This window comes from Anser brachyrhynchus (assembly GCF_964034855.1).
Source record: "Anser brachyrhynchus genome assembly, chromosome: 6".
NCBI classification, from domain to species: Eukaryota; Metazoa; Chordata; class Aves; order Anseriformes; family Anatidae; genus Anser; species Anser brachyrhynchus.
In genome coordinates, this window is record NC_137700.1 from 10,334,044 (window position 1) to 10,359,445 (window position 25,402).

The 25,402-nt window shown below is 37.4% G+C and overlaps 1 protein-coding gene across 34 annotated transcripts in view; it reads right to left on the reverse strand.

The window, feature by feature from the left end:
* Positions 1-25,402, reverse strand: part of DLG5 (discs large MAGUK scaffold protein 5) — a 170,763-nt gene that overhangs the window by 110,824 nt on the left and 34,537 nt on the right. For 33 of the 34 annotated variants that reach the window (XM_080598303.1, XM_080598302.1, XM_080598301.1 and 30 more), the window contains exons 2-4: positions 19,899-19,967; positions 5,726-5,891; positions 1,163-1,306 (exon numbers count right to left, since the gene is read on the reverse strand). In XM_080598303.1, coding sequence (XP_080454429.1) covers positions 1,163-1,306; positions 5,726-5,891; positions 19,899-19,967 — 379 coding nt within the window. The remainder of the gene's footprint in view (positions 1-1,162; positions 1,307-5,725; positions 5,892-19,898; positions 19,968-25,402) is intronic. The other variant, XM_080598304.1, reaches the window with a different exon arrangement.

Consider the following 25,402-nt stretch of genomic DNA (forward strand, 5'->3'; position numbering starts at 1 on the left):
ATACCACCACATCAATGCCACTTAAAAGCAACCAGATAGACAAACAGGAACTGTTTGTGAGCCAAAGATCATACTGGAGATAACAGTAATTATCCCACTCATTAACTCCCCTTCCTCCTTGGCCTCTCCAGCTAACCAACATACAGATTAAAACTAGAAAAATCTTGTTTCCTACTATAAAAAACAAACAAACAAAAAGTTTGTCAACTACAAAGTCAACTACATTCAAGTCGGTAAAAAGCCACCAAAAGTATTCCAAATTTCATTATGTAAGCCATAATTATCGAAAGATATTCATTCCCACTTAGAAACTAAATAACCAAGACACCCATGATAAGGCTAGCATTCAAATTAGAATTCAAGGTAACAGCCCAAAATTAGACCTAACCATTGCTGCATGAGAGCAAAACTCACTTGAACACATTACACTACTGCATATTAAATAAAGACTGCTAGTTTGATACTCTCTTCTGTTGTTGAAACAGAATAATACAAACTGAACTCTAAGCCGATGACCAGCAGGTATGAAAGCCCGTAATTCAATAAAAATCAGACAGAAGCAATGAATAGGACCATTTTACGTTTTTGAAATAGCTGGTAAACTAGAGAAGATACTTGATACTCCTTCCTTGTAAACTCAAGTTTATTTGCCTCCCAAGTAAATAGAAGTTCCCTATTTGCATCAATGATTGATTTTTAAACTAAAACACAGACTATGATTATTCAACAATTGCTGCCTGTTTTACTGCATTTTCATGAATGCTTACAACTGGTCTTGGCCTGTGATAAAAACTTACATAAGTCAGCAAAAGAGCCATCACATCATGCAAGAAATCGTGAATTCTATTCTCTCAAATTATATTCTGGTCTCCAGCCTGACAGTAGAACTACTGGACTGTAATTCTAAATCAGTAACTAGGCTTTCCTTGTCAGTGTCCCACCAAGTCATGAGGGATTGCCACCCCAAATTCTTCAAAATAAGACACAGTCCATACCTGTCTCATTTCAAATAGTCCCAAAGTGTTTTTATCTGATGCATTCAAACATTAATCTTGCAATTAAAGTGGAAAAATAATATAAATAATGGTTTGATTACCATGTTCTAATACCTTACAGCAAAGATTGGTTAACTCTCACCTTTACTAGCTTTACTTGTACTTACTGATAAAAGTCTGCCTCTTTTGCTGCTTCTTCACACCTTTTTAGTGTCTTGGTATGTTGATTCTGCAGAGACTGAAGGTCCGACATGGCCTTCATGCACTGAATTTTCAGCCTTTCATAGTCATGATTAGGTTTTGGACTAGGCCTAGCGCAGAAAAAGAACATTAAGTCAAATAACAGCTTAGGATAAAATCCAATAAGCACTGTCACACAGCTTAGGATATATACAGGCTATACTTACGCTACATTATACTTTAAATGAAATAGCGACCGCTTCACATCAAGATGCAACCACAAATGAAGATAAACCTGTACCAGTTTTGTACTGAGATATAGCATCTAATAACGAGATAGTTGTCCAACGCTAAATCAAATGAAAACAGTACTGTGAGTCCACATTCATCTCTATGGAGCAGCAGTATTATCATAGACCAGAACTGTCACTTGACAACCACAGAACACTCTGCTTCCCTGCATTATCATGCCCAGACTTCCAAGGAAAAAGCACAGAGCTGCAGTGTGAGTGGGGCTGAAAAGAGGCTCCCAAAGTCAAGTGGGGGCTGCATGGAAATCTATACTAGGGAGAACTCATCATCTTGGAAACAGCTGGAGGATCTTATCTACAGCTCCCTAGGAAAACCACAGCTAGGGTTAGGGTTAAGACACACAATCTCAACAGGACACCAAATACATGCATCTGTGACAGCAAAATTTGATTAGACTAGTTTGACCATTTACAGTAAGCTGAACAACATGAAAGCAAAAGTCCATCAAATGATATTTTGATTTATTTATTTATTTTAAGTATATCAGGGTAACTGGGAGAGGAGAAGTTTTCCAAAATAACCTATCTTGTCTGGCAATTGACCAGCATATATTATGTCTAAAATGTGTATCCAGTGTACATAACACCTCTATTTATATTAGAATATCAGAAATCTTTTTAAAAACTAAATTACCAGAATTATACCACTTTCTTCTGGAGCACTAAACTCTTCAAGACACTCTACACTGAACTTTATTCTTCCTCTGCAGTCTCAAATTTTTTTCACCAATGCATTTTCTACTTTCAGAATGAAGCTACTGAAAGCTGTCTCTATGGCATCGCCCAGGTCTCACACCTCTGACAAACAACAAGAAAAGAAAGATATTAATTATGTCTAATTTGACTGCTTATTCTCCTATCATATTTGCTCTACTGCTGCACAGATCACCCTTTCTCCCTTTCCTTGCCAACATTCTCCCCCCTGAATGGCTTCACTGTAAGCTCTGCCTGAGAAGTAACCACAATCCTCTTCGCTTCATGTAAGAACAGCAGCGTGGATTCTGGAACAGAAATTCAGCTGGCATCTGAATCGAAATAAAACGGTTTTGCATGGCTGCAGTGCTGATAGTAACAGAAAAATAAATAGCAGTCACATCTGATTCACAGATGCTCAGGGAATGTGTGCGAGATCTGAAGGTGCATTTTCGCAACCTACTTGTGTTTAGGTTGCAGAGTAGTAAGGTCTTCAATTTTAATTCCTCTTTTTCTCCTTCCTCCCTGAACAAGTGCTCCTGGGAAAAACAAAGGCAAAGGAAAAAAAATCCCTTCCTCAACTGACATACTGTAACAACAATTAAAAGCCAAATTTGTATAAAGTAACATATAAAGTCAGATCTTCAGGGATGTCTTTTCGGTGTTTGCTTGGAAGTTTTTCTGTTTGTTTTTACTTCACTGTTTATGGGTGTACAAAGAAATACTTCATTCATACAGTGTTACAGACATATTACCATAACTATTGCAGTGTTAATTTCTCTTTGAAAATATAACCCCAGTTAGTGTAAGTAAAACTACCTGAGATGTTCACACCCTTGACAAAATCACTAAAAACACAAGTATTGATTTAAATTACTCTTTAGGGTGAAATCATCGTAGGCAGACATCATCTGTCCCACAGTCATTAAAATGAGAATATTAATTGAAGCATGGTTTAGTTCAACTGAATCTGTAAGCTGAAGTTCCATTAACACATGCTCATATTAAGCTTGTAATCATAAATGCACATTCCTGCAAAATATTTGTGCATTTTTTTTTCTCTAAAAAATAACTTAAGTCAGCCTCAAAGCTATGGTGAGAACTTAAACATATCTAACATCAATCACACCTGTATTTCATATATTGCTGAAGCATAATTCTAAACAGAAATCCTATAAACAAAGATACCATGGTAAATACAAAAGTTAGCCTACCTACACAATGAGAAACAAACAATGCCACCAGTAACCTCCCGCACTCTAGTTCATCTACATGGAACAGAACACCTGCACTGCCAAGGCAGTTATATCCTGCACTACTGTTTCAAGGGCTTATTAATCAGCAAGAATATGGATATGGAACTAAACATTGGTCAGAAGTCAAAAAATTAACTCTTGAAATAAAGCAATCCATTCAAAACCACATAGTGATTGAATCTCATTTAAATAAGACCACCACAGTATAATGCTAAATTGCACCAGAACACACAAAATATTATAATTTCAATAAAGGAGAAGCACCAGTTATTGCTTTGAAAGCGTTGGTTCAAACAAGATATAAATTATACAAAAAAATTTCAAATGCTATGGTCAGAGGTCCAACTGTTGTTCTGATATTCATATAACAACTCTAAAAATACTCTGCATCCCAAGGGAATCACCCTGATCATAAATGAGGGCCACATCAAGACTGACGTTTAGATATATTTGATTAGGATGTCAAAGCTAATGCCAAGAGCAGCTCCAACCTTCCTGTGGACAATGCTTGACCAACAACTTTAAAACATTTTCATTTACAATAGCAGGTCCATGAACAACAACAATTACAGAGTGCACATAAACCAGTCCTTTCTCAAAAGCAGTTTTTAGGTGTTTTCTCTGTACTGCAGTTCTCTAAGGGAAATACTATAATTACTAACATCAAATGTAAGTATATAAAGCTCACCTTGATCACACTAAATAGTTTAGTTAAATCTTTGCTTAATCACGGCAACACATGTGTGCGTAGTCACTGTCAAGTGACTCAAGCACAGCATGAGCAATCCTACTCCTGTCCAGCAGAATGACACGTGCTAATCTGATTCAGCTCATCACAATCCACTTCTGTGGCTCCTCTTCCATTGCTCTGGACTTAGTCAACACCAGTTTTTGAAAACAGCTCTCAATTTTGTAACTGCCAGCCTTCACAACCAGCACAGCCCAGCCTACGAACGTGTTGCAAGCTGCAACCATTTCTAAGCATGCCACCATAACGTGTCAAGATTTGTCTCTACACCACCTGTGTTTGGTACAGTGATTTTTGAAGCAGCACATGCAGATAGGAAAGCCAAAGCCTTTTGGCTTGTCAGAGTCACCACCTAAACAGTAGTCTTTCAGACTTGACAATTCAGGGTGGTAGCTGGCAATATCTGGGCTTTAACTCTTGGAAGGTTGACGATTACTTTTATATGAAGTGAAAAAACAAAAAGTGAAAAATAAAAAAAACTTTGTTTTGAAAAAACAAAGTGAAAAATACCAACACATTTTCACAAACCATAGATGTATATTTAGATGAGAGCAGTAATTTCCTTCTTCACTAAAGGAAAACAGTAAGTCATCTAATCATCTTCTAATCATCTTCATTCATTTCGACCTCATCAAATACTTAATTTTTTTTTGGAAAGTAGCATCCTCCATCTAACAAACTGTCCAAGCACTGCACAAACACAATGTTTATTTTAATGAGATTTTTTTAAGCTGTAAACATTTATATTTTCCACAACATACAAATCCTACATTGGCAGAAAAATGATTTGACAACTAAAAAGAGAAAACTGGGCCAGTCTAGAGGACAGCTCATCAGAACTTTATTAATAGTAGTCGGGATTATAGAGAACAATATTCTAAGCTGTAAAATCCTCAATGCCTAAGCTCTACTGACTTCAAATAAGAAGTTCCTTGGTGTGAGCAAAAAGTAACACAAAGCTCAGCAGATGATGTTAACATTTGACAACCTTTTCCTCTCCCATCCCTGAAACTCTGAGACCCTCTGACAGAACACAAAAGTCCTCAAGCCCTACAGTATCCCTTGCAACCATCCCAGAGTGGGGAGCCTAATGAGGTTAACTAAGGAATGAATGATAAAACATTCTCTCAACATCAGTTCACTGGTTCAAACCTCAGGACCTCATCTCCTATGGACAAAATACTCAATCACCACTTCAAAACCGCAAACTCTTCAAACACACAATCCTCCACCTCTTTCTGTAACATAACCTAGGAATCCTCAACAACTTGCTTGCTTGCTTTCCTCAAGAAAGAGTTGAGCCCTATTCCCCTCAATCCCACAGTAAAACTACTGTAAAAAGCAGGAGGAGACATCCAACATGCAGCTCTGAAACCTGGATATGGTCACCTACATGTACATCACCACAAAGCAGGTACCTTACAGGCAACATAACTGCACTGCAATATTATTGCTGCTTTACAAGCAAGCAGGAGACAAGACACTTGAAAATACTCCTGAAGACTGAATTCAAATGTACATTTGTTTTATTTTTATTTTTACCTGCAGTCATCAAAAGTCGATCCAGGAGATGAAAGTGCAAGTCGCTTGCGCAGCTCATCCCTCTCTCGAGTTACCTGACGGAGCTGAAATAGTATCGTCTCCAGCTTCTCGCTCATCTGTCTTGTGTCTGTTACAGGTGGTGGAGATGATGCTTTACCAGTTGTACCTGACCAAAAGACAAATAACTGACAGTTAGAAAACTCCTCACAAGAACAATACAACTTCACCGAAGATGTCAGTGCTAACAACAACAACAAAAAAATCACATACTTTTGGTTGCAGAATCCCGTTCAAAACCAAAGTAACTTGTGGGAGTTTTCAACAGCAAGTTGGCAGAAGAACAACTCAATTCAGTCAGACTTTACATTATCGGAAAAACCCTATCCATGTTGCAAGTTAATTTTGCGCAAGTAGGCCCCTTGCTTCCCCCCTACTTACAAGTTACCAAAGAGAAGACAAATAACTAGCAGTCACAATTGCAAAGACCTCGAAAGCTACAACAGTGACAAAGAACTCATAGATACAAGGTTACTTAGAGAGAAGAGACATGTTCCATGCTTCAAAAAAAAAAAATCAAGTAGAAAAAAAATATACCAAGGTAGCCCAACAACCAAGAAACTGCTACAGCACAGGGGCTCTTTTCCTGCTCCTTCAGCCTCACATACACACTATGCTATGTGCTACTGCCTTTTTTTTTTTTTTTAAAAGACAACTCATGTTTTCATATGTCACAACTTATCAGTCCAGTACATAAAGATTTGACTTGCCAGCAAATTATGAGAGATAGGCTCCATATTAACACCGGTTAAAATGAGCACATGACAATAACTGTAACTGGAGAGCACATCAGATTTCCTCTAAGGGGCAGTCATACATTAAAGAGTTTGGTGCGATCTTATTCTGTTTTCTTAATATCAGAGATGAGCAATGAATGATGTCTGCTGTCTTCTCCGATACCTCAGATATCAATACAAAGAGGTCTTCCACCTCAGAGATGACAGTCTGATATATTACGTTTCACAACATGCTGACAATTAATTCATCTCTGATTTTATTTCTACCCATTTTAATCGTAGACACATGACAGCAAAGATACAGGTTGCAAATGTGAAAGTTGAAGTCCTGATGTATACCGGAATTTACTGTATTCTACCCAAAAGAAGTTCTAGAACTACTTGGCGTTAGCTTTCGAAGATGTGCCTTGATAGTGCCTTTTTTTTTTTTTTTTTAAATGAAACAACAAGAGATCCATTCATAAAATAATGATCACGGATCTTTGTCTTTTCAAAGATAAAGAATTTCAAAGTTATTTCATCTGATCAAGTGCTAATGAGTTGCAAGGATTGACTTCTTTATTATTATTATTATTTATTTTCTTCCTCTAAACCCAGTTCAAGAAGCTATTACGGAATGCAAAAACTCCCTCCAATTTTTAAGTAGAGCTACCTGTGCTGAAGTTTCCACACCAAAGTAACATTAGGGTTATGACTTCCATACATACAGCGTAAGGATCATTGTTCTTACTCCCTTCAGCTGCTCCTGTAATTCTGTGAAGACAATTTGGGAGCATACTCTCATTTTTAATTTTAGCTATTGCAAAACAGTGCACGCAAACGCTTTAATAGCAAATGAAGAAATTAAAAACTGCAGGAACAACCTGTCTTCTGTAGAAAGACACAAAGACAGATTTACATTGCTCTAAACAATTCTAAATGGAAACTGCATTTGAGTTTTTCTCTCACTACTCTCGTCCCCTCCTCCACCCAGAAGACCCCTCTTCCGTGAGGGCCAAGGATCTCACACTTGAAACACAGTTCTCCTTTCTTTTCACTGTTTTTATTTTCTACAATAGAAATCATTCTACATAGTTTTTAAGGAAAGATTATACAGAAACCAAAAATAATAAACATGCACTGTCCTAGGTTCATGATGTAAGGAATAAATAGGGGAAAAAAACAAATGCAAAAGTCAAAACGCATATTAACTTGGAACCGTTTGGACATGAGTAGGATCATTTCATAAAGAAGTGAAAAGGTAGATAAACACACTCTAATTCAAGTACTGACAGGCTGCATGGTCTTCGGCAAATTCAGTCCCAAAGCTATGCCAAGCGAGGCAAGGCTGCTTTACATAAAGACAAGCTAGCTAACCTAAGGAAAGAAGCTTTCTTGACTAATGTGAAACCATTAATATTAGTATCAGAAATTGTTTTTTCTTTTACTCGTCCCTTTTTACATGCACATCAACAAATACCTGCATGTCAAACTCAGTGATGATATTGTCAGTGTTTAATACCAGCCAAGATTTAAGTGCTATAAAAATTCAGATCAATGCAGTTCGTATATTCCCCTTCCTAACCTTAGAAGGAGTCCAAAAAGAATATCATTGCTCAGTTTAATCTAACAATGTTAAATCAAATTTGTGGACACTCCAAAAAGCTTCAGTAAACTTCTCTTTCATCAGAAAAATTCAACATTCTTCATTTCCTTTAAAGGGGCTTTTATAGCTGGATGCTAAAAGCCCTTTATTGCATTTGACATCCTGATGCAGTGTAAGGAAAGCAACCTGTGCTTCCAGCTTTGTATTCTTTTTCCATCTGACTGCATATTTTACGCAACAGTACTTACTTTCTGCTCTTTAACTAGACAAACTGGTCTTAAAATGTACAAGCCTAACGGCTAAATTTCCATTATCCAAGTGATGCCACCTTACAGTAACTTACCTGCTTTCTCAGATAACCAGCATTTGTTAAAATGGATTTACTGCACATCTTGCCAAGTACAACTCATTCATCTGCTTCGGTAAGCCTCAAAACTCATTTTTCATGTTAGGTCCACTTTGGCACTGAGAACACAACAGTATGCAAGCCACCTTGCTGGCCAGCCTCCAGGTAAGCTGTGCTCCACTAACGCCTGAAACAGCCCTATGCTGAGGGTGTGTTATGGACAAAATAAGTTCTGACTCCAATGCAGTATATGCATTAAGTCCTGAGTACACGAACTTAAACTAAAGCAGATTTTCCAACATATGCTGTATTAAAAAAAAAAAAAAAGAATCTGAAGCAATCACATCTTCCCTAACTGTAGTTCAAACACCTGACTTCACAGAAATCACAAAGATCCATTAGCATGGTACATACCAAATACAATTATTGATGATTTTCCTAATCATCAATGAGTGAAGAGATAATACAACCACATAGAAACGACAGCACTGTTAACTTCATTTTCATGTCATCCCCATTATTTGGGTGTGGGGTAGTGCACTCTTTGAAACACACAACATGAAGAGAAATAGGACTGCGAATTTTTTTAACTGACCAAGATGTATAACACTGAAACAAGACCTTGTTGAGGTAGGAAAATGAGCACCAATGCATGAACAACTGTTTTTTTGTTTGTTTTGTTTTTAAGAAATACCATGAATATATTTTAAGTTATAATAAACTCATTAATTTACTCTAAGAAATACACTTGTATGAGTGTTAACCAATTCAAAATGCAATCTATCATAAGCTAACATAATGCTTCAATTTTTACTTGGATTTTTTCATGTCATCTTAAAAATTTGTGCCGATTCTTGCTTGCAAGCAATCAGACTAGTCATTGTACAGCTGAGCCTTCCTCACTGCTTTCATGCCAAAAAAAACAACATGGATAGTCAGAATATCATTTCTTTATGGCCTTGTAAATCATGAAAGAACATGTTAATAAAACAAAAAGAATTTTGCAGAACAAGAAATAAGTTGTGTTGCAAAGTATGACCAATAGGGAGGGTTTCTCCCTAAGCTCAGGAAGACCTACGCAAGTTGTAGGTCTGTACAAGATAAAATATTGACTTGCTCTCAGTAATTTACAAGGACTAGAATGGGATTACATTACAAAAACTATCATTTAGATATATTTCCTCATATGTATCTTTTGAAGTGGTCTTCAAATAACAGATCAGAGAACAGAACTGCCTTGCAAGTGAAATAAATCATTAATGAAAACAAGCAGCAATGCATGGAGGAAGGGAAACTGAAAAGTACAATACTGAACAGTGGAAAGAGTTTCATCTGACAGACAGAAAACTTAATAGGTTATGAAAGCAGCAAAGATTATGTAACGTGCAAGAACAAAAACACATAACACTTCAGTATTTGCCTTTATACAGAATATAACAAGCTAAATCAACTGTCCAGAATGTGAAACAAACCTCAACTTAGATAAAGTTAAGACTTGAGAAAGAACTGAACAGTGGTTCTGGAAAGATCAACATGAATGATAATCCCAATCTAATACCCAGTAATTACAAGGAAGGAGAAAAAATACCAGGTATGTCAGTTCAAAAATTCCCTGCAGAACTTTTCTTCAGTAAAATAAAACAGAGAATAAAATCTGTAAACCTGTACCGTAACCATGAAAATACAGCTGAAGCTTCTGCAACTGAGTAGCCAAGAGCTCCCTTGTGGGAAAGATCAAACCCTTTGGAAGGCCTTACAACCACACAGCAAAAGTATAACTTGGGCTCAAGAACCCCATGCAAACCTGAGCAGGACAACTGCTAGGGTCAGCTGCTGCACCCCGACCGAAGGGCTGAGACCTGCCAACACTCACCCCTTCGAGGTTTTTCCTGAGGGAGTTCTGAGCATCATTCCACCATACTGTTTTACAGTCCTGAAAGAAAACTGCTGACACCAAAAGGATTTCCTGAATGCACAGACTGATAAAGGACCTCAGGGAGTAGTAACGACACCGTGTTCCAGACGTGCTGTCTGGAGTGCAGGAGATGGGTATTCACACATGCTGTATTCCCATTCAAATCATTACAGATGGACTCTTCAGGAATTCCATCAGTCAGCTGCCAAACATTAAGAAGATACTGTAGCATGTGAAATGTCATGAAGTGGTCAGATACTAATTACAGGTTTACAAGCAGAATCCTTAAGAGTCCAAGAAGTAATTCAAACTGATTTATTACAGGCAATGTAAAAAAAATAAAAAATAAATAAATCCCCCCCTCCCAAGACTATATATCAACAAAGTTAACTTTTTTTGTTGTTACTAGTTTTTAAAAAGAGCATCACGTCCGCTGAACAATTCTCAAGTACTTCTGAAGTGACAGAAGTTGAAAGAACACTGCATGACTACATATCAACACATAGCTACAAGGAAATGGATGCCATAAGTCAGTAAGAATACAATAAAGCTGTTCAAAGAGCTTAGTAGTTAAGAGAAGGTGGTTATTAATAAACACACTGAAAATCAGGCAAAGAGATTAAGGATAACCTATATGATTCATGAACCAAACAGAGGGAAATGAAAGAAGAGTGAAGTTACTCTAAGTTTGTGGAAGAGAGTAGTTATTTCATAAGCCTTGCTTCCAGTAAACTTAACATGTACTACTCAGATCAAAGGAAAAGCAAATTACATAGGATTTAAATCTATAGAAAGCAGTTTACCTCAACTGTTGAGGTCAAACTTTACACACAAGAAAAAATGACTTCTGAATAGAGAGAACGACTGCGATGGAGGTAGAAGGTCAAAGGCTGGGATGCCCAAAAGGATCCTGATGTGCTGTACTGGAAGCATTCTTAACAAGTTTTCTGCATCATTTGTGACTCTTCAGCAGGTGTAATGTTAGCACATGCTGACAAAGGAACAAGTGACAACTGTCCAGGTGTCTTCATCAAATGTAAAGTTTGTGTTTGCATTAGCACACAACCTGAAAACATTAACAAAAAAAGAGAGATCTACAGGCTGACTGTCAAGGAGGGGGAAGCAAAGGGAAGGGAAACGATTTTTTCCAACAATGAAACAGTGTTTATCACTGAAGGAGTATCATAAACCACACCTGTAATTGAACACTTCCTATGAATACTGAAAACAATTACTTTGTTATGCACAGCTGTACGAAGTGTGAGGCAATAAATGGAAACAACAGTAATATAAAAAGACAGTTGTCAAAATGGCCAACATGAAGCGGTGAAAGAAAGACTACACATTGTGGGGAAGGAATTATTATCAGATGGGAGGGGCGTAATGTTTGCTTTGGAGTAAGAATGAAGGGCCTCAGATTAAGCACTTGAATTGCAATTAGTGAAAAACTACCTGTAAATAGCCTGTCCGGCTGATAAGCTAACAAAATGTTAAGCAAGGAAACACTGTTGGTTCAAGTCAAAGTTGGAAGAGATCAGTGTGGACAGACATATGACACCTGATGACTGCAAGAGAAAGTCATAAAAGGATAGCGCCAATGATGGTGTTTGTTACAGACGGGAATGGAAATTCACCTAGTAAAAGGCAGCACAGTGATACTAACAGGGAAGGGCCAAAAAAACCACTTAGGACTAGAAGAGTGATGCCAGTTGCAAAGAACTGAACAGCTGGAATAATAGCATGGTTTCAGCTGCAAGACAGAGGCTTAAATACATGATGAAGAGTACAGGGGATACAAGATTGACAGCTGTAATCACAACAACTCAGATTTAGATATGGAAAGAAGGAAATTATAGAAATGCAGATGGAGAGCCTATTCCATTCTGGCAATTCACTCATTAGTATCTTGCTATAGTTTCGAAAAATGAAGAATATAATGTCATTCTATTTAACATGCATCATAAAAAAGCGTAATGCGGCAGACTGTCCTCAGAGCTATTGCCTGATTCCCAAACGTAACTGCTTGTTTCTTTTACACGTTTCTGAAAAAATAAAGATTAAAAAAGAACACTGTGCAACAAGGAGGGGAAGAAGAATCACTTTTTTTTGAAAGCATTAAAAGAAAACTTTGAAGTTATATTACATTACTAAGATATTTAAATACTGGCTTGATTCCAGAAACTATAATCCTGTCATGGCAAAACATTGCTTAGGTCAATAGCGTATTATTGGACACTTGGTATCAAAACTCTTGAAGCATAGACTAAATAAATTCATAGAGACTTTTTTTTTTTCCCCAAAGAACGGGAGTCAGAGCAATGACTTACCTGCCTACCATAAAAAGGGACAAAGGAGCCCGGAAAATAAAAAATAAGAAAAAAAAGATGGGAAGTCAAGTAGATAATCCATATAGGCACAGAAAGTAATTAAGATGTTGCATTACTACTTCCTGTAGCAAACAAATTTGACCATTTCATGCTGAAGTATAAGCAGGGTGGCCTTTGGCTGATGTTACATCATCTACAGGCAACGAGTCAGAACAAGCCTTCCAACCTTCCTTACAGGTCCAAAAAAAATCTGCTGGGATACAGCAAGAGTAAAAATACTTCAAATATTTTAAGAGTGTACTTCAAAAATACAACACTTCTTGTCTGGACTGTTTATTCAGTTTGAGTATATCAAGGTAGGGTAAAGAACTCAAGATACATTGTACATACGGTATTCATATAAATTCCCAGTAACTTAATACTCATAGGAACTATCACTCGGTTCCTCCTAAGTAGCTGGAATTAAGTGACTCAGTAGTTAGCATCTCTTTCCCTGTAATGTTAAATCTATGGAGGTTTCAGACAATGCTATACAGTGTGGTAGCTGATACTGTACAGAATACTTACTGTACAGCAAGAAACTGAGACTGAGATTAACCTGACATTAGGAAGTTAAAACTATACCACACTTTGGAAAAAACAAACAGAAGTCCACGATGCACATCTCCTGAATACTTCCACCGTCTTGCCTACGTCATCTATTCCTGAACATCAACAGGAATGGTCCCTTGCGCCAGTCTGGCGCATTGGCACTAGAACTGACTTCAGCGTACCCTACAAGTCACCTCTGACATATGCGCTTAGAATAGTTCACTGAACAGCCAAGGTTGGAAGGGAGCTCTGGAGGAGGACATCTGGTCCAAACTCCCTGCTCAAGCAGGGCTGCCTGGCACTGGTTGTCCAAGACTGTGTCATACAAGTTCAGTTCAATGCTTGCTGAACATTTATCTTCAAAATTATACAAGTCAAATGTCTGAGTGCACTATACAAACTGGCACATTATAAAACAAAAAACTACCAAACAAAAGGTTTCTTTATTCTGTGCTCTTTCCCTCTCCATTACCATTACTGGTCAAGTGGGAGATGGGCCAGTGACTGTCACATACAGCTCTGTTACTGGGCTCTATCCAATTCCTAAAGTAACACTGTTGTTCTGTGCCTGGCACGCCAGGCACTCCATCTCCATAAATAATTATTCTGATGTCAGAGATGCAGGATTGTAGCTCCATTCAAAGAGTCTGCTGGGCACGGGGAGTGGGCAGATGAAGGATGCTTCTATTTACACACAAAAATCTTTGTGACTAACAGAGAGCAAAGAGAAAGGAAATACATAGAGAGCATAACAATTTAATGAGGATTTATTCCTTTGTGGGGAAAAAGGTGGGGCCGAAGCACAATGGTGGGATGCAGGGATTACAGCAGCTTATATCATAACTCTTTTGGGAATTAACAGTGACACCACCATCACCACCACCACCCCCCAGTGCTATCAAAACTATTTCCCATGCACAGCATGAACTTTATTAATACAGGGGAAAGAAAAGGAAGGAAATTAAGGGAACAAAGAAAATACTGTCATCTAAACAAATTTTGAATGGTAAGGAAGATACACGAGAAAAATTTGTAGAGTACAATAGCCTGTCACTCTGTAGTGTATTTATGTACAGACTAAACAGACAAAAAGGCAGATACATCTATGAAGAGCCAATTCTTTCTCCAGGTCTGATACCCTGGCTTCTACTCAACCACTTCTACCACGTGTGGCTGGGATTTCATTCCTGCTGTATCCATCATGCCCTGCAAGCCCCTCTAAGCAGGGGAAGGGGAAAAAGCTGGGATAACAGCACAGTGTTTGCTATAGAGTGGCCCTACATTCTTCTGTGAGTCATATCAGTAATTATACATGTTACATCGCTCCTTGCTCTCTTCTCAAATCAGGACTGGAACAGCTACTGAAGGCTAAAGAGGAAAAAATTCCCTGTGAATATACACCTGCAGCAACACGAGAGGGAGAAGAATTTGACAGTCTGGCTCCAAATCCCATCCATTTGTGTGCTTTCCTGTTTTGGGACAGTGAAAAGTGCATGAAACACTGAAACAGTTACTGTGGTCAGTGAAAGAAAACCTTGTTCTGTTTCAAGAATCCTACCTAACACCTAATCATGCAAACATATTGCTACTTCATGGTATAATTGTCAAGAAAATCCTATTTCCCCCCACTCCAAACAAACAAAAACCCCAGCAACAGCAGTATTAATCAGGTCACGCTGTACCTTAGTTTATTGTAAGGAAATAAGTGTGAAGAGACTACTTATTGTCATCCTGCTTATCATAAAAACAAAGGAAAAAAAAGTTCACAGGTTATTTAAAAAGCTAAGAAGTTAGAGAGGAACCTATGCTTAGGAGCATCAAAACCCTTTTAGTAACATTTCTTCAATACCTACCAAAAATCCCTTACTTTCCTATTGGACGAACACATTGGACCAACATTCCATGTTTACAACAATAATTAAGGCTATTATGGTAATAGAAAAGCTCATGGATGAAGACAATGATTTTGTAAATTTAAAAATCCTGACTCTAACCTAGAAAAACATACAGCGAAGATGCATGGACTTCCAACATACTTTGAAGAATCACCTTGTGCATTTACAGCTAGCTCTACCTTAAGAATTCATGCCTCTCTTTCTATATTCTTCTCATTTTGGAACTAACTGTCAGAAAGCTTAATTTTTTCCCTCAAAAGACCTTTGCCCCCCAAAGAGACATTCTTCCTCTTTCACAATTAGTTCTGCACTGGGACACGAACAGACAGGCAAGGTCATTTTCTTGTCTTCCTGTGGGAACTGCTGCTTCTCTGATGAACGTCACCAGCCTGTCCTGCCCTGAAGGGTCCAAGTGCCTGCCCGGCTACTGAGAGCCTGCAGACACAGCCACAGAGCATACAGCAGAATAAACAGAGAAAGTAGTTCCAGCCACAAATTGAAGCAAGAGAAAACAAACATGAGGGACACGCACATTACACTGCACAATGAATGCCTTCCCCATATTAATCTGTACTCTGTAATACCAAAACTGTGAGATGTAACCAGCCTTTTTTTCTGACCGAACTTAACAAATAAACAGTTAACTCGCTAAGAACAGAATTTTAAAAAGATGAACACTATTACACACGGAAAAACAAAAACAGCGATGGAGCATCTGACATGGACAGAATTAAGCCAACGTAAAGCAAAGGTAGGTACACAGTGTGCTTATTCATTTATTACATTTTTTTCAAGTACCATTAGAAAAAAAAAAAAAGTCGGTCAGCAAGGATTTCCTCATGCATTCACGAAATGCGGGAGAAAGCTTTGCAGTCCATCATGGTGCCAAAGACCTAACAGATTGATCCACAAAAAGTAATTTTCCTTCTCTATTTCACTACTATCAGGTTTGCCCGTCCCACAGCAAGTACAATCTGCTGATCAATTCTGTTTCAGCATATACATATCAGAATTAACAATCATTAGCATCAGTTCATTTATGCCACATGACAACCATTTTGTGTTACTATTCCCACTTTCTGGGGATCAGAATTCCAAGCTATTCATGCCATAAAATATGCACAAAGAAGGTAGAAACTTGTCACAGACAGTGTGTGGAAAGCATTTATACCACTTCCAGCACTGATGCTAATGAGAAAATAGATACCACAATTTTACAGAGCAAACTTTCATGCCAGCTTCTGAAATATCTTGAAGAATAATTAAAAAAAAAAAAAAGGTTGCCCAGAATTCTTACTCTCTCTAGTAATTGTCAGCTCAGGACAATCACCTGAGCAAGAGGTTTTGCCTTCATGAACTTGTCTAGTTGTTTGTCAAGGCCACATCAAATGTAAACACCTAGAGTATCCTCTAGAATGAAGCTCTCTGATTCAAGTATAAGTTACATGAAAATATTTGTCACATGATAGTTTAAGCTGATGCCCATCCAATTTTGTATTATCCATTCACCTTCCTCAAGCCATTGATGACTTAACAAGCATCTAACATGTCTACAATTGTCCCTTACAGACCAACGAAACCCAGTGTATCCAGCTGTTCCCCACACAGAAGCTGCTCCACAACCGTGAAGCTGCGCTCCTGCTCTGTGCTTGCTGTCCTGTTTTCTTAGGATGGAAGATTCGGAATGCAAATAACCCGAGACTCGGGCACACCACGGGTTCATACAGTGATAAAACCATCTTTTCTCTTTTCTTCTTCCTTTCCCAATTCTAACACCATGTTTGCTTTGACTGAGGTTGAACCCACACCTTCTTCAACCTGTCTTTTAAGAACTGCCTTAGAACTATTTTAGTCCTTAGATCAAGGTCTTTTTTTTTTTCCTGAAATAAGCTTATTATTATATACATCAGCTCCATAAATTAACTCAAACCCAGCATAGCTGTAAAATTGATAGAATCATCTAAATTTCACAACATCCTAGCTTACTTGGAACTGTTTCAGAAAGAGATAATTTAACTGACAATGCTGGCAGCAGAAACTGCCTCCAACATTAGCTAGGATTATTAAGACTGGAAATAAAAGATGAAACATAAGGACATACTCTTCTCTATTTAGTTTTATGGTGAGAGCCCAAAGACTACAAGAGTTTGGATTATCTCTCCTAGTTGAAGATTCTAAGATTGACTCTCTGCTTCTTTACCTGGGTTAAATTAGCATCCGTAATACTGTTACGATTTTCTCTGAAAGGTCAAATTTCCAAGCTGCTTGACAAATGGTAACTAGGCACATCAGAAATAAAAATTAGTTAAATGTTAACGATAACATGTGTTTTGAACCCAGAAAAAATAAGATAAATCCCTTCTCTACCACACAAGGAAGATACATGTGAGTGGAGAAATTTAAATATTCCTTTATATGCATGTGTGTGCACATAATTATCCACAGTCCAGCGATATATTTCAAACCTTATACTGTCTCTAAACTATGAGCTATTTACCTTTTTATACCAATGCATTCATTTCACTAGCAAAGAACTTATTTCCACCGCCCAACGTGGTGGAGAGCAGTGGTGGAAGGCAGATGTATGTAACATTCCTGAAACACTAGAACAACTCAGTATCTGTTGGGATTCCATCCAAGTAAGTCCTAAGAAGCCTTCAGGGAGCTGGCACACAAACATTTTCAGTTATGATGGCTTGTCACTCAACAAATCAGTCAGTATTCAAATAACCTGACTGCAGCTTTGAAGTGACTTGCAAACATCTATTAGGACATGTTGGTTATTAAGCAGAGAAAATTTGCTATTGATATTAGAACACATTAAAAATATTATCTCTTGTAGAACAAGATGTGAAGGAGAGAAAATGATTGGGAAAGAAGAATGATATTCAAGACTAACAAGTCTATAACCAGGCTATAAAACGAACATGACAGCTTCAAACAAGGAAATCCCCTGGCTGTTAATGTATTAAATATTAAACACCCAATTTACTTAAATCATTTGATAAAAACAAAAGCATGGAGATCACAAGTTTTGTTTAAGAACGGTCACTTTTTTCTTGTTTCAAATAACTTGGACCACTGCACACAAAGGCATAAAACACTTCCAAGGATAGCTCTTAAGGTACAATACACAGGCCAGTTATTTAGTACGCACTTCAACATTTTCAAATATGAAATGAACAAAACAGTTTCAAAATAATTCAGTTCTGACTCACATATGGGAATAAAGGAAGTTTCACAAGTAAACTGCCAAATTCTAAATAAATGTGCAGAAACAGGAAAACAGGAGTCCCGCACTTGCATAAGGTACAGAAAATCAGTAAAATGGAAAATAGAGGCTATATACGTGTAACATGCAAATGATAGCTGTTGAAGCAAAAGTTCTCTCCATGATGGCAAACACTAGCTGTTAATCTAGCTTTACTTCCAAATTTATAAAGTATCAGGTACAAAGGATCAACTATGTGCATTCACAAAGTTATAAAACTTGAAAAAAACAACAAGCTTATGCATACCCTTCCTTTATTAAAACTGGGAACATGGGACTAGAAACGACCACCTGCATCCTCTCATATTTCAAGCATTATTTGATCTAATTATTCCCCAAACTTAACAGTATTTCACCTTTGAAGAGCTTCCTTTGGAAGGTTCTTTCTGCAAAAAGAAAATACAATCTAAAGCTTCGAAACTTTCTTCTCTTCCTACTTCCAGACCATCCCCCCCTCCCTTTTTTTTTAAATAACAACTCAAATCATACCCTTCTTTCAGGTAGCAGCATAGAAGTGTGACCTTGATAAAAATCAGACTAACATGTCACTGCTTTCTATAGGTTCAAAAAATAGTTCAATCAACCCTAAAATCTTGTTCCTGCATGTTGGAGTTAAAAGTTCACCACAATGACTGCAACAGATGTCTACACACATCCTTAAACAGACAACTGACTTGCCTGGTGCTGTCAGGGCACTCCATGGATGCCTGACACTACAATGGAACTTGAAATATGCAAAAGCATACATTCCCTACCCAAGACCAATGACTCTACATGGATTTCACAATAAAATTATAAGTAAAGAATAGGAAGATTAACAGCCCATATGTCTATTCTGAGATCATCTTGAGGGCTTTTGTCCACATTATTTTTTCCTCCAGTCTTCTTTTTTTCTTTCCCAATAGCTTTAAAAATGCAGAAAATGAAGCAACTCATTACACTCAGGTAAAAAAAAAAAAAGAAAAGAAAAAAGGTAGCTTGCAGCCAGTTACGGGAATGTTCAAATACTATTAGCCAAGGTCATAGCCTTACAATTTCTGTGATACTTTTGACTAACAATTTTTCTGTTTATGTAACTATATGCATCCACATATATGAATGCCTGTAAATATGTGTATGAATATACATACTAGACTTGCAGAAACCTAACATTGCCATTTCTACATCATTTTACTCAGTAACTTGCAGTATAGTTATATCATTTGATGTATCAAAACATCATAGATTTTATTGCCAACAACTGCATACAGATACAAAAATGCTTAAGTTGCACTACACAATATGGATATATTTTTCCCTCGTCAAGATGCATAACTCTATCATACAGTTCAACTTCTTTGATGCTATGACTTGAAGCCCTCCACCCTTCATAAAGACAACTTTAAAACCATGTTATCCCAGCTCCCAGAAGATTTGCTCATCAAGTTCTTAAATTAATCCTTTACTCACCAATGCTACTCAGAGAACTGCTGCTTTCAGAATCAGAAGGCATTATGGACAGCACACTGTAAGTAGATCCTAAAATCAGAAAGAGACAAACAGTATTACTACTACTTCTCTTTTCTTCTCCCCAAATCAAGCTAACCATTTGTTTTCTTGACACTGTAGAAACCAAACACACTGAATTAGACTTTTATGCATTAGTAACATTTATGCTCTCTAATAGGAAATGGATAACTTGTAAATAAACATCACAGTACACACCAAGTAGGAAATTATTCCAGGTGAAGTGATAAAACTGAATTCAGCAAAAAAAAATGAACTAAAACAATGAGTATTTCTGACAGTGAAAATACAAAATTTCTTCTCTGAAGTATGAAGATTGAGTGATGTCTGTCATGATCATCAGAATCTACTTTGATTACTTGTCTTTTTAATGAGCCAGCTCCAACTTCATCACCTTACTGATTTGTATTCCTTTCCTCAGACTTCGAAATATAATTTCATTGGTAAATAAGTTTTGCTTGCATACATGTGCAACTTCAACTATCTGATCCCAAAAGCAACTGGAGCTAACTTGTCACTGATGGTAATAAAAGCATTTTTATTTTTTTTCCCCCACACATAAATAGACCAATAGACAGAGTCGTCTTTCATTTTAGTTGATTTAAAAGTATGCTAAGTTTGACTTCCCAGAAGAACTGGAAAAACAGGCCCTAGTTCAAAACCTTAACAACTAAACAGCTCCACCATTCATCACAAACAAGATGAGCATCCAATAGTAAAGGAAAGGGAATCATTTTGTGGCTAAGTGATTTGAAATCTGGTCCACTTCCAGCCACAACCAGAACATGAGCTAAAGCATGAAGTCAATATATTCGGGAGCTGTCTTTCCTATAGTCCTCCTTTCTATGTTTCATGATTTGTTTCCTCCAATCTTTTTGAAATTAAGAAATGAAAGGTGAGAAGCATCACAATGAACACATGGATCTACTTTTCAAGTGGATTAAATAAAGAAGTACAGCTTCAGCTCATCTCCTGTGCTTCTTCAGGAAAAAAACTAACACCTATAATCACCGTATCTGATAAAGGAAAGACAAGAAGTGACAAAGAGAAGCTGACCAACAACACAAGCAATAACAGCAAAATCAACTGAAAAAACAAACACACTTAGGGCCAGACCCCCAGCCAGTAAAATTTGGATGGACCCCCAAGTTTCAATGTTTGCTATCTCAACAAAGAACCAGGCTCCCCAGTCTGATTAAAGGGACGATGGCTAGGCAAAAGCCAAGTCAAACTCCTTCCAACCAAATCCCTTGGTTTTGCTAGTAGACATTGCTCCAATAAGTACAAAAAAAAGGAACTGGATCATGAAGTACACTGTTCCACCTGACAAATCCCTGTAAATAATGATTCAAAATACATTGGTCACAAGTAATTCTAGTTCATTATACAGGATGTAAGGGCTTACTTTTGTTTTGGCTTGCTGTGGTTTTTAAATAAAACCTGACAAGCACAACACTGACACACCAGCTTCAGGAAGTCTGCTATGTATTTTTGCTTCCATTTGAACCATTTTCAGATAACTATTTAAGCTGTTTCTAAATCATTAGTGCTTATTAAAAGCAAAATAATTTTGTCATTAATTAAAATTAATGCCTGCCTGTTCTAAACTCAGATTTCTTGTAGTATGAGCTGGAAAGATTAGAAACAAAGGGGTAGCTGAAGAAAGCAGATCAATGTATTAAACAAAGGAATGCGTATTTACAACAGACAATGTATGTCAAGATCATATCAGAACTGCATGGGACTCAAAGACAATGAAATAACGTGCCAAGAAGTGAGACATGATTACACTCAGCAACTTAAAATCACTCACTTCCTCTAAAAACTCACATAGGAGTCCCGCATGGAAACACAGTTCAAGTGATTGTTAGCTGCTGCTGCTTCTTTTTAGGCATGGAGAAAGAAAATGTTTTCACAACAGATAATGTGATTGAGTGTTCTCCTCTTCCTTCAGGATATTTGAAAAAAAACCGATTGCCACAGCCATAATGAAAAGGATGGAGAACACTGGAGTTTTGTAAAAACAAACTTACAAATAATTCATTGACTATTTTGTGAATGGACAGGATGTCTCCAGGTACCCAGAAAAGTATCTGCAATACTATTTTAAGTATGGTAGATCAAACTTACACGACCTGGATTTTGCCTCTAGCTCTTTCACAGTTTTTCTGTGCAATCTTTACTAAATCATGTATTTGGTACATCTCAGTTTCCCACCTTTAAATATTTTATTTGAGGATAAACTGATCAAGTTGGAAAGCCCTGAACATGGCTTGCTACATGTGCTGTACAAAGCTGAAGCAAAATAAAATTATGCACAGGCTTTTCTACCTGACACCTCGGTCTGATTTTCTCTACAGTCAGATTTAAGAATCAACATGAAAATTTTAACAGACACTTAAGATATATTCTAGTGTTTAACATCTATCATCTCAAGTTTTAAAAATGGATCACATTACATTTAGACATTGATTAATAACACCAGTTTAAAGTAATTACTACTATAAATCTGCATATAATGATTAGCTTTAGAGTTTGTCTTCCAGAAAAATATAGTAACTCTTGTAAGAGCACTTGATATTTAAAGATAACTAGAGCACCTATATAGCATCCACAAAGTAAAAGAAGCCATACACGAATCGACAGAGGCTGTAAGAAAAATCAACAAGGTGACATTCCGCAGCTGTCTTATAACTATACTTTATTACTAAAGCCATGAACTACATTTCCCACACAACTTGGGTCAATGACAATTTTTCCAAAACAGTATCTTATTTTCCCCTTATATTTTTATGTCAACATTCTGTTTCACATGCATACTTTCAAATGATGCTCAACGGATTTCCAGCATTCAACAGATATGTCGTAAGTTACACTTGACTACATTTGTTTATTTCAATTCACAAATTGATGAGGAAGGAGGAAGGGAAATCCATATAAGTAGTAGTGAAAAGAGAAATACATTCTTAAAATGAGTGGGCTTTTTGTGTACCTTTTTTTTAAAAAAAATACTGGATAGAACACCTTGATATGTAATCAAGGATTACAGCACTTCTCATATTTTAACACTAGTGTAAGCAATATAATAACTTGGATCCATTGTTCATAACCTAAAATGCTTAAATCACACATCAATGATTGTGCAAGCTGATCTGAAACAGATACTTAACTACTCTCATCATCTGAGCTGATCTTGTTTTTATTTATCTTCAAGAGCACTAATCCCTTCTGTCCTCATTCCCTGAATTGAAAGCTAAAGCCAGAACTTAAAGCAAGTCAAATTCTGCTCTCTGGAATAGATAGAAAAGTTTTGTGAAGCTGACTTCATCAAATCAAGACATATGACTCTTTCCAGCAATGTTCGTAAAACGTCAGTTCAGATTGCTAAATGCAAGATCTGGCATGTATGGTATGTTATCACAGGAAAAGTGAGAAGTGCGAAAAGGGGAGGAATCACCAGACCCATTCATAATTCCTCACTACTAACACCCCAGCCCCCAAAAATCCAGTAGCACTGTTGTTCATGTTTCCAAGCTGTTTGTGGGGGTGTCTGGATTTTCCAACTACACAAGTTGTGAGTTCATTATCTCTCACGTGCCACCATTATCATTATCAGCAATATTAAATGTCAGAAACAATTACTAGAGAACTCAGTATATCTTTCATAATATTAAAATTCATTTTTAGCTGCTGAACTGAAACATATCTATGTATTCAATTCATGCTCAACTAGCACCATACTTTACATGTTCAGAAGTACTTGAAAACGGTCCTGAAGAGCATTTCCCCACCCTGTAGGTTGCTTCCTCACATGACATAGGAAAACGCTCCTAATCACTCCAACAGAAATTTAGATACAGAGAAAAGGCAAGAAAAAAAAACATACGCAAGATTTTATAACCAAAAAGCACTACACGATCTATTCATGAGCTCTCCTCGCTGAGCAAACTGTTCTCCTCTTTATTTGAAATTCTTGAACTTTTTGGCTGTCCATCTTGTCAGAATGCACAAGGAGTAACATCAGAACACAAAACCACCAAGAACCAGTGAGTACGTTAAGTTAATGTTGAAAATCTTTCGCATCTGGGGATTTGCATGCCTTTCACCGTACTTGTCCAAGTATCTGCCTTTCATATGTTTCCCACAGTATTCGTCACACATGCCACAGTCTCCCAGTACACAAACTTATTATATCAGACATCAATTCACTGACTCAAGTTCAAAATTACAGCTTGAAGTAAAAAGATATTGGATGAACACAGTACATTTTGCTCGTACTTCATTAAAAAAAGTGACCAGACATTTACAGATACACACTCGTACTAAAAAGAAAAGCCTAAACAGGCAAGTCTGCCATGCAAAGGAGAGCCTTTTTTTTTTTTTTCCCCTATTTTGCTCAACCAGATTGAGCTTCTGATTAGTTCCTGGCTACACTAAACAGCTTTCGAAGAACAGAGCAATTTAATAACTGCTACATTATGTACACAAAAATTTAAAGAAGACTGTTTCCTTCTATTTTAAACAATTACAGCATTTCAAATGTCCTCAAATTCTTGCTGTTCTTATGACGTTTGATGAGAGGAAGACCACTTAAAAACTTGGAAATTGAGGAACAGAACTAAGAATTAACAAAACTACTTGCTTAGCTGTGGAAGTCACACATAAGCTGAATGCCAGGTTTGCTACGACTGTAGAACCTTCTCCTCTTCCAGAGAGCGTACAAACCGGCTCTGCTCACGGCCCTATAATGAATACTGTACTGAAAGGGATTACAGCAGCAAAAAGAGATATAGGGGACTCAGTTTTCTCTAAGTTCATCTCATGTGTCATTAATACTTACTTTTCCCCCCAGAACGTATGTTTTACTCTCCAATACTTACAAAGTTAAAAGATAAAATTCAACTGAAAGAGAGTTCTCGTCAAGTCTAAAGGCTATTTTACTTTCTGAAGTTTCCTATGCTGAGTAACTGTGTAGGAATAAGAATAATTACTCCCTCAGATATACACCTTAAGCACAGAGCCAAAGAGATGGGTCTACTGAAGCAGCTTCAGTATGAAGAGCCAGGCTCTAACTCACAGAACATGGGGTGCTTCATCCCTCAAGATGTGGAGTGCTCTGATTTGAGCTGCACAGCCCCTGGCATGTAATCCATCTTTAAAGGATTGTATTCCCAATCTGCAGTACTGCTGACTCTAAATTCATTACCCTTCCCAACTAGAACACTTAGCGCTGCAGGACTCAGCCTAGAAATGCTGCTTTGCCCACACAAGGTTTTTCACTACACCTCTACTTTTAGGATGACATTAAACAACTCCCCATGCTCCCCAGCTGCAAATTTCCACTGTTAATTAAACTCTGCTCTTCCTCCCACCTCCCTTCCCAGCACTGCGGCCACCAGCTGATTCGGCTCCTTGTCAGCAGGGGCTGTTTCTGACAGGGGTCCAGC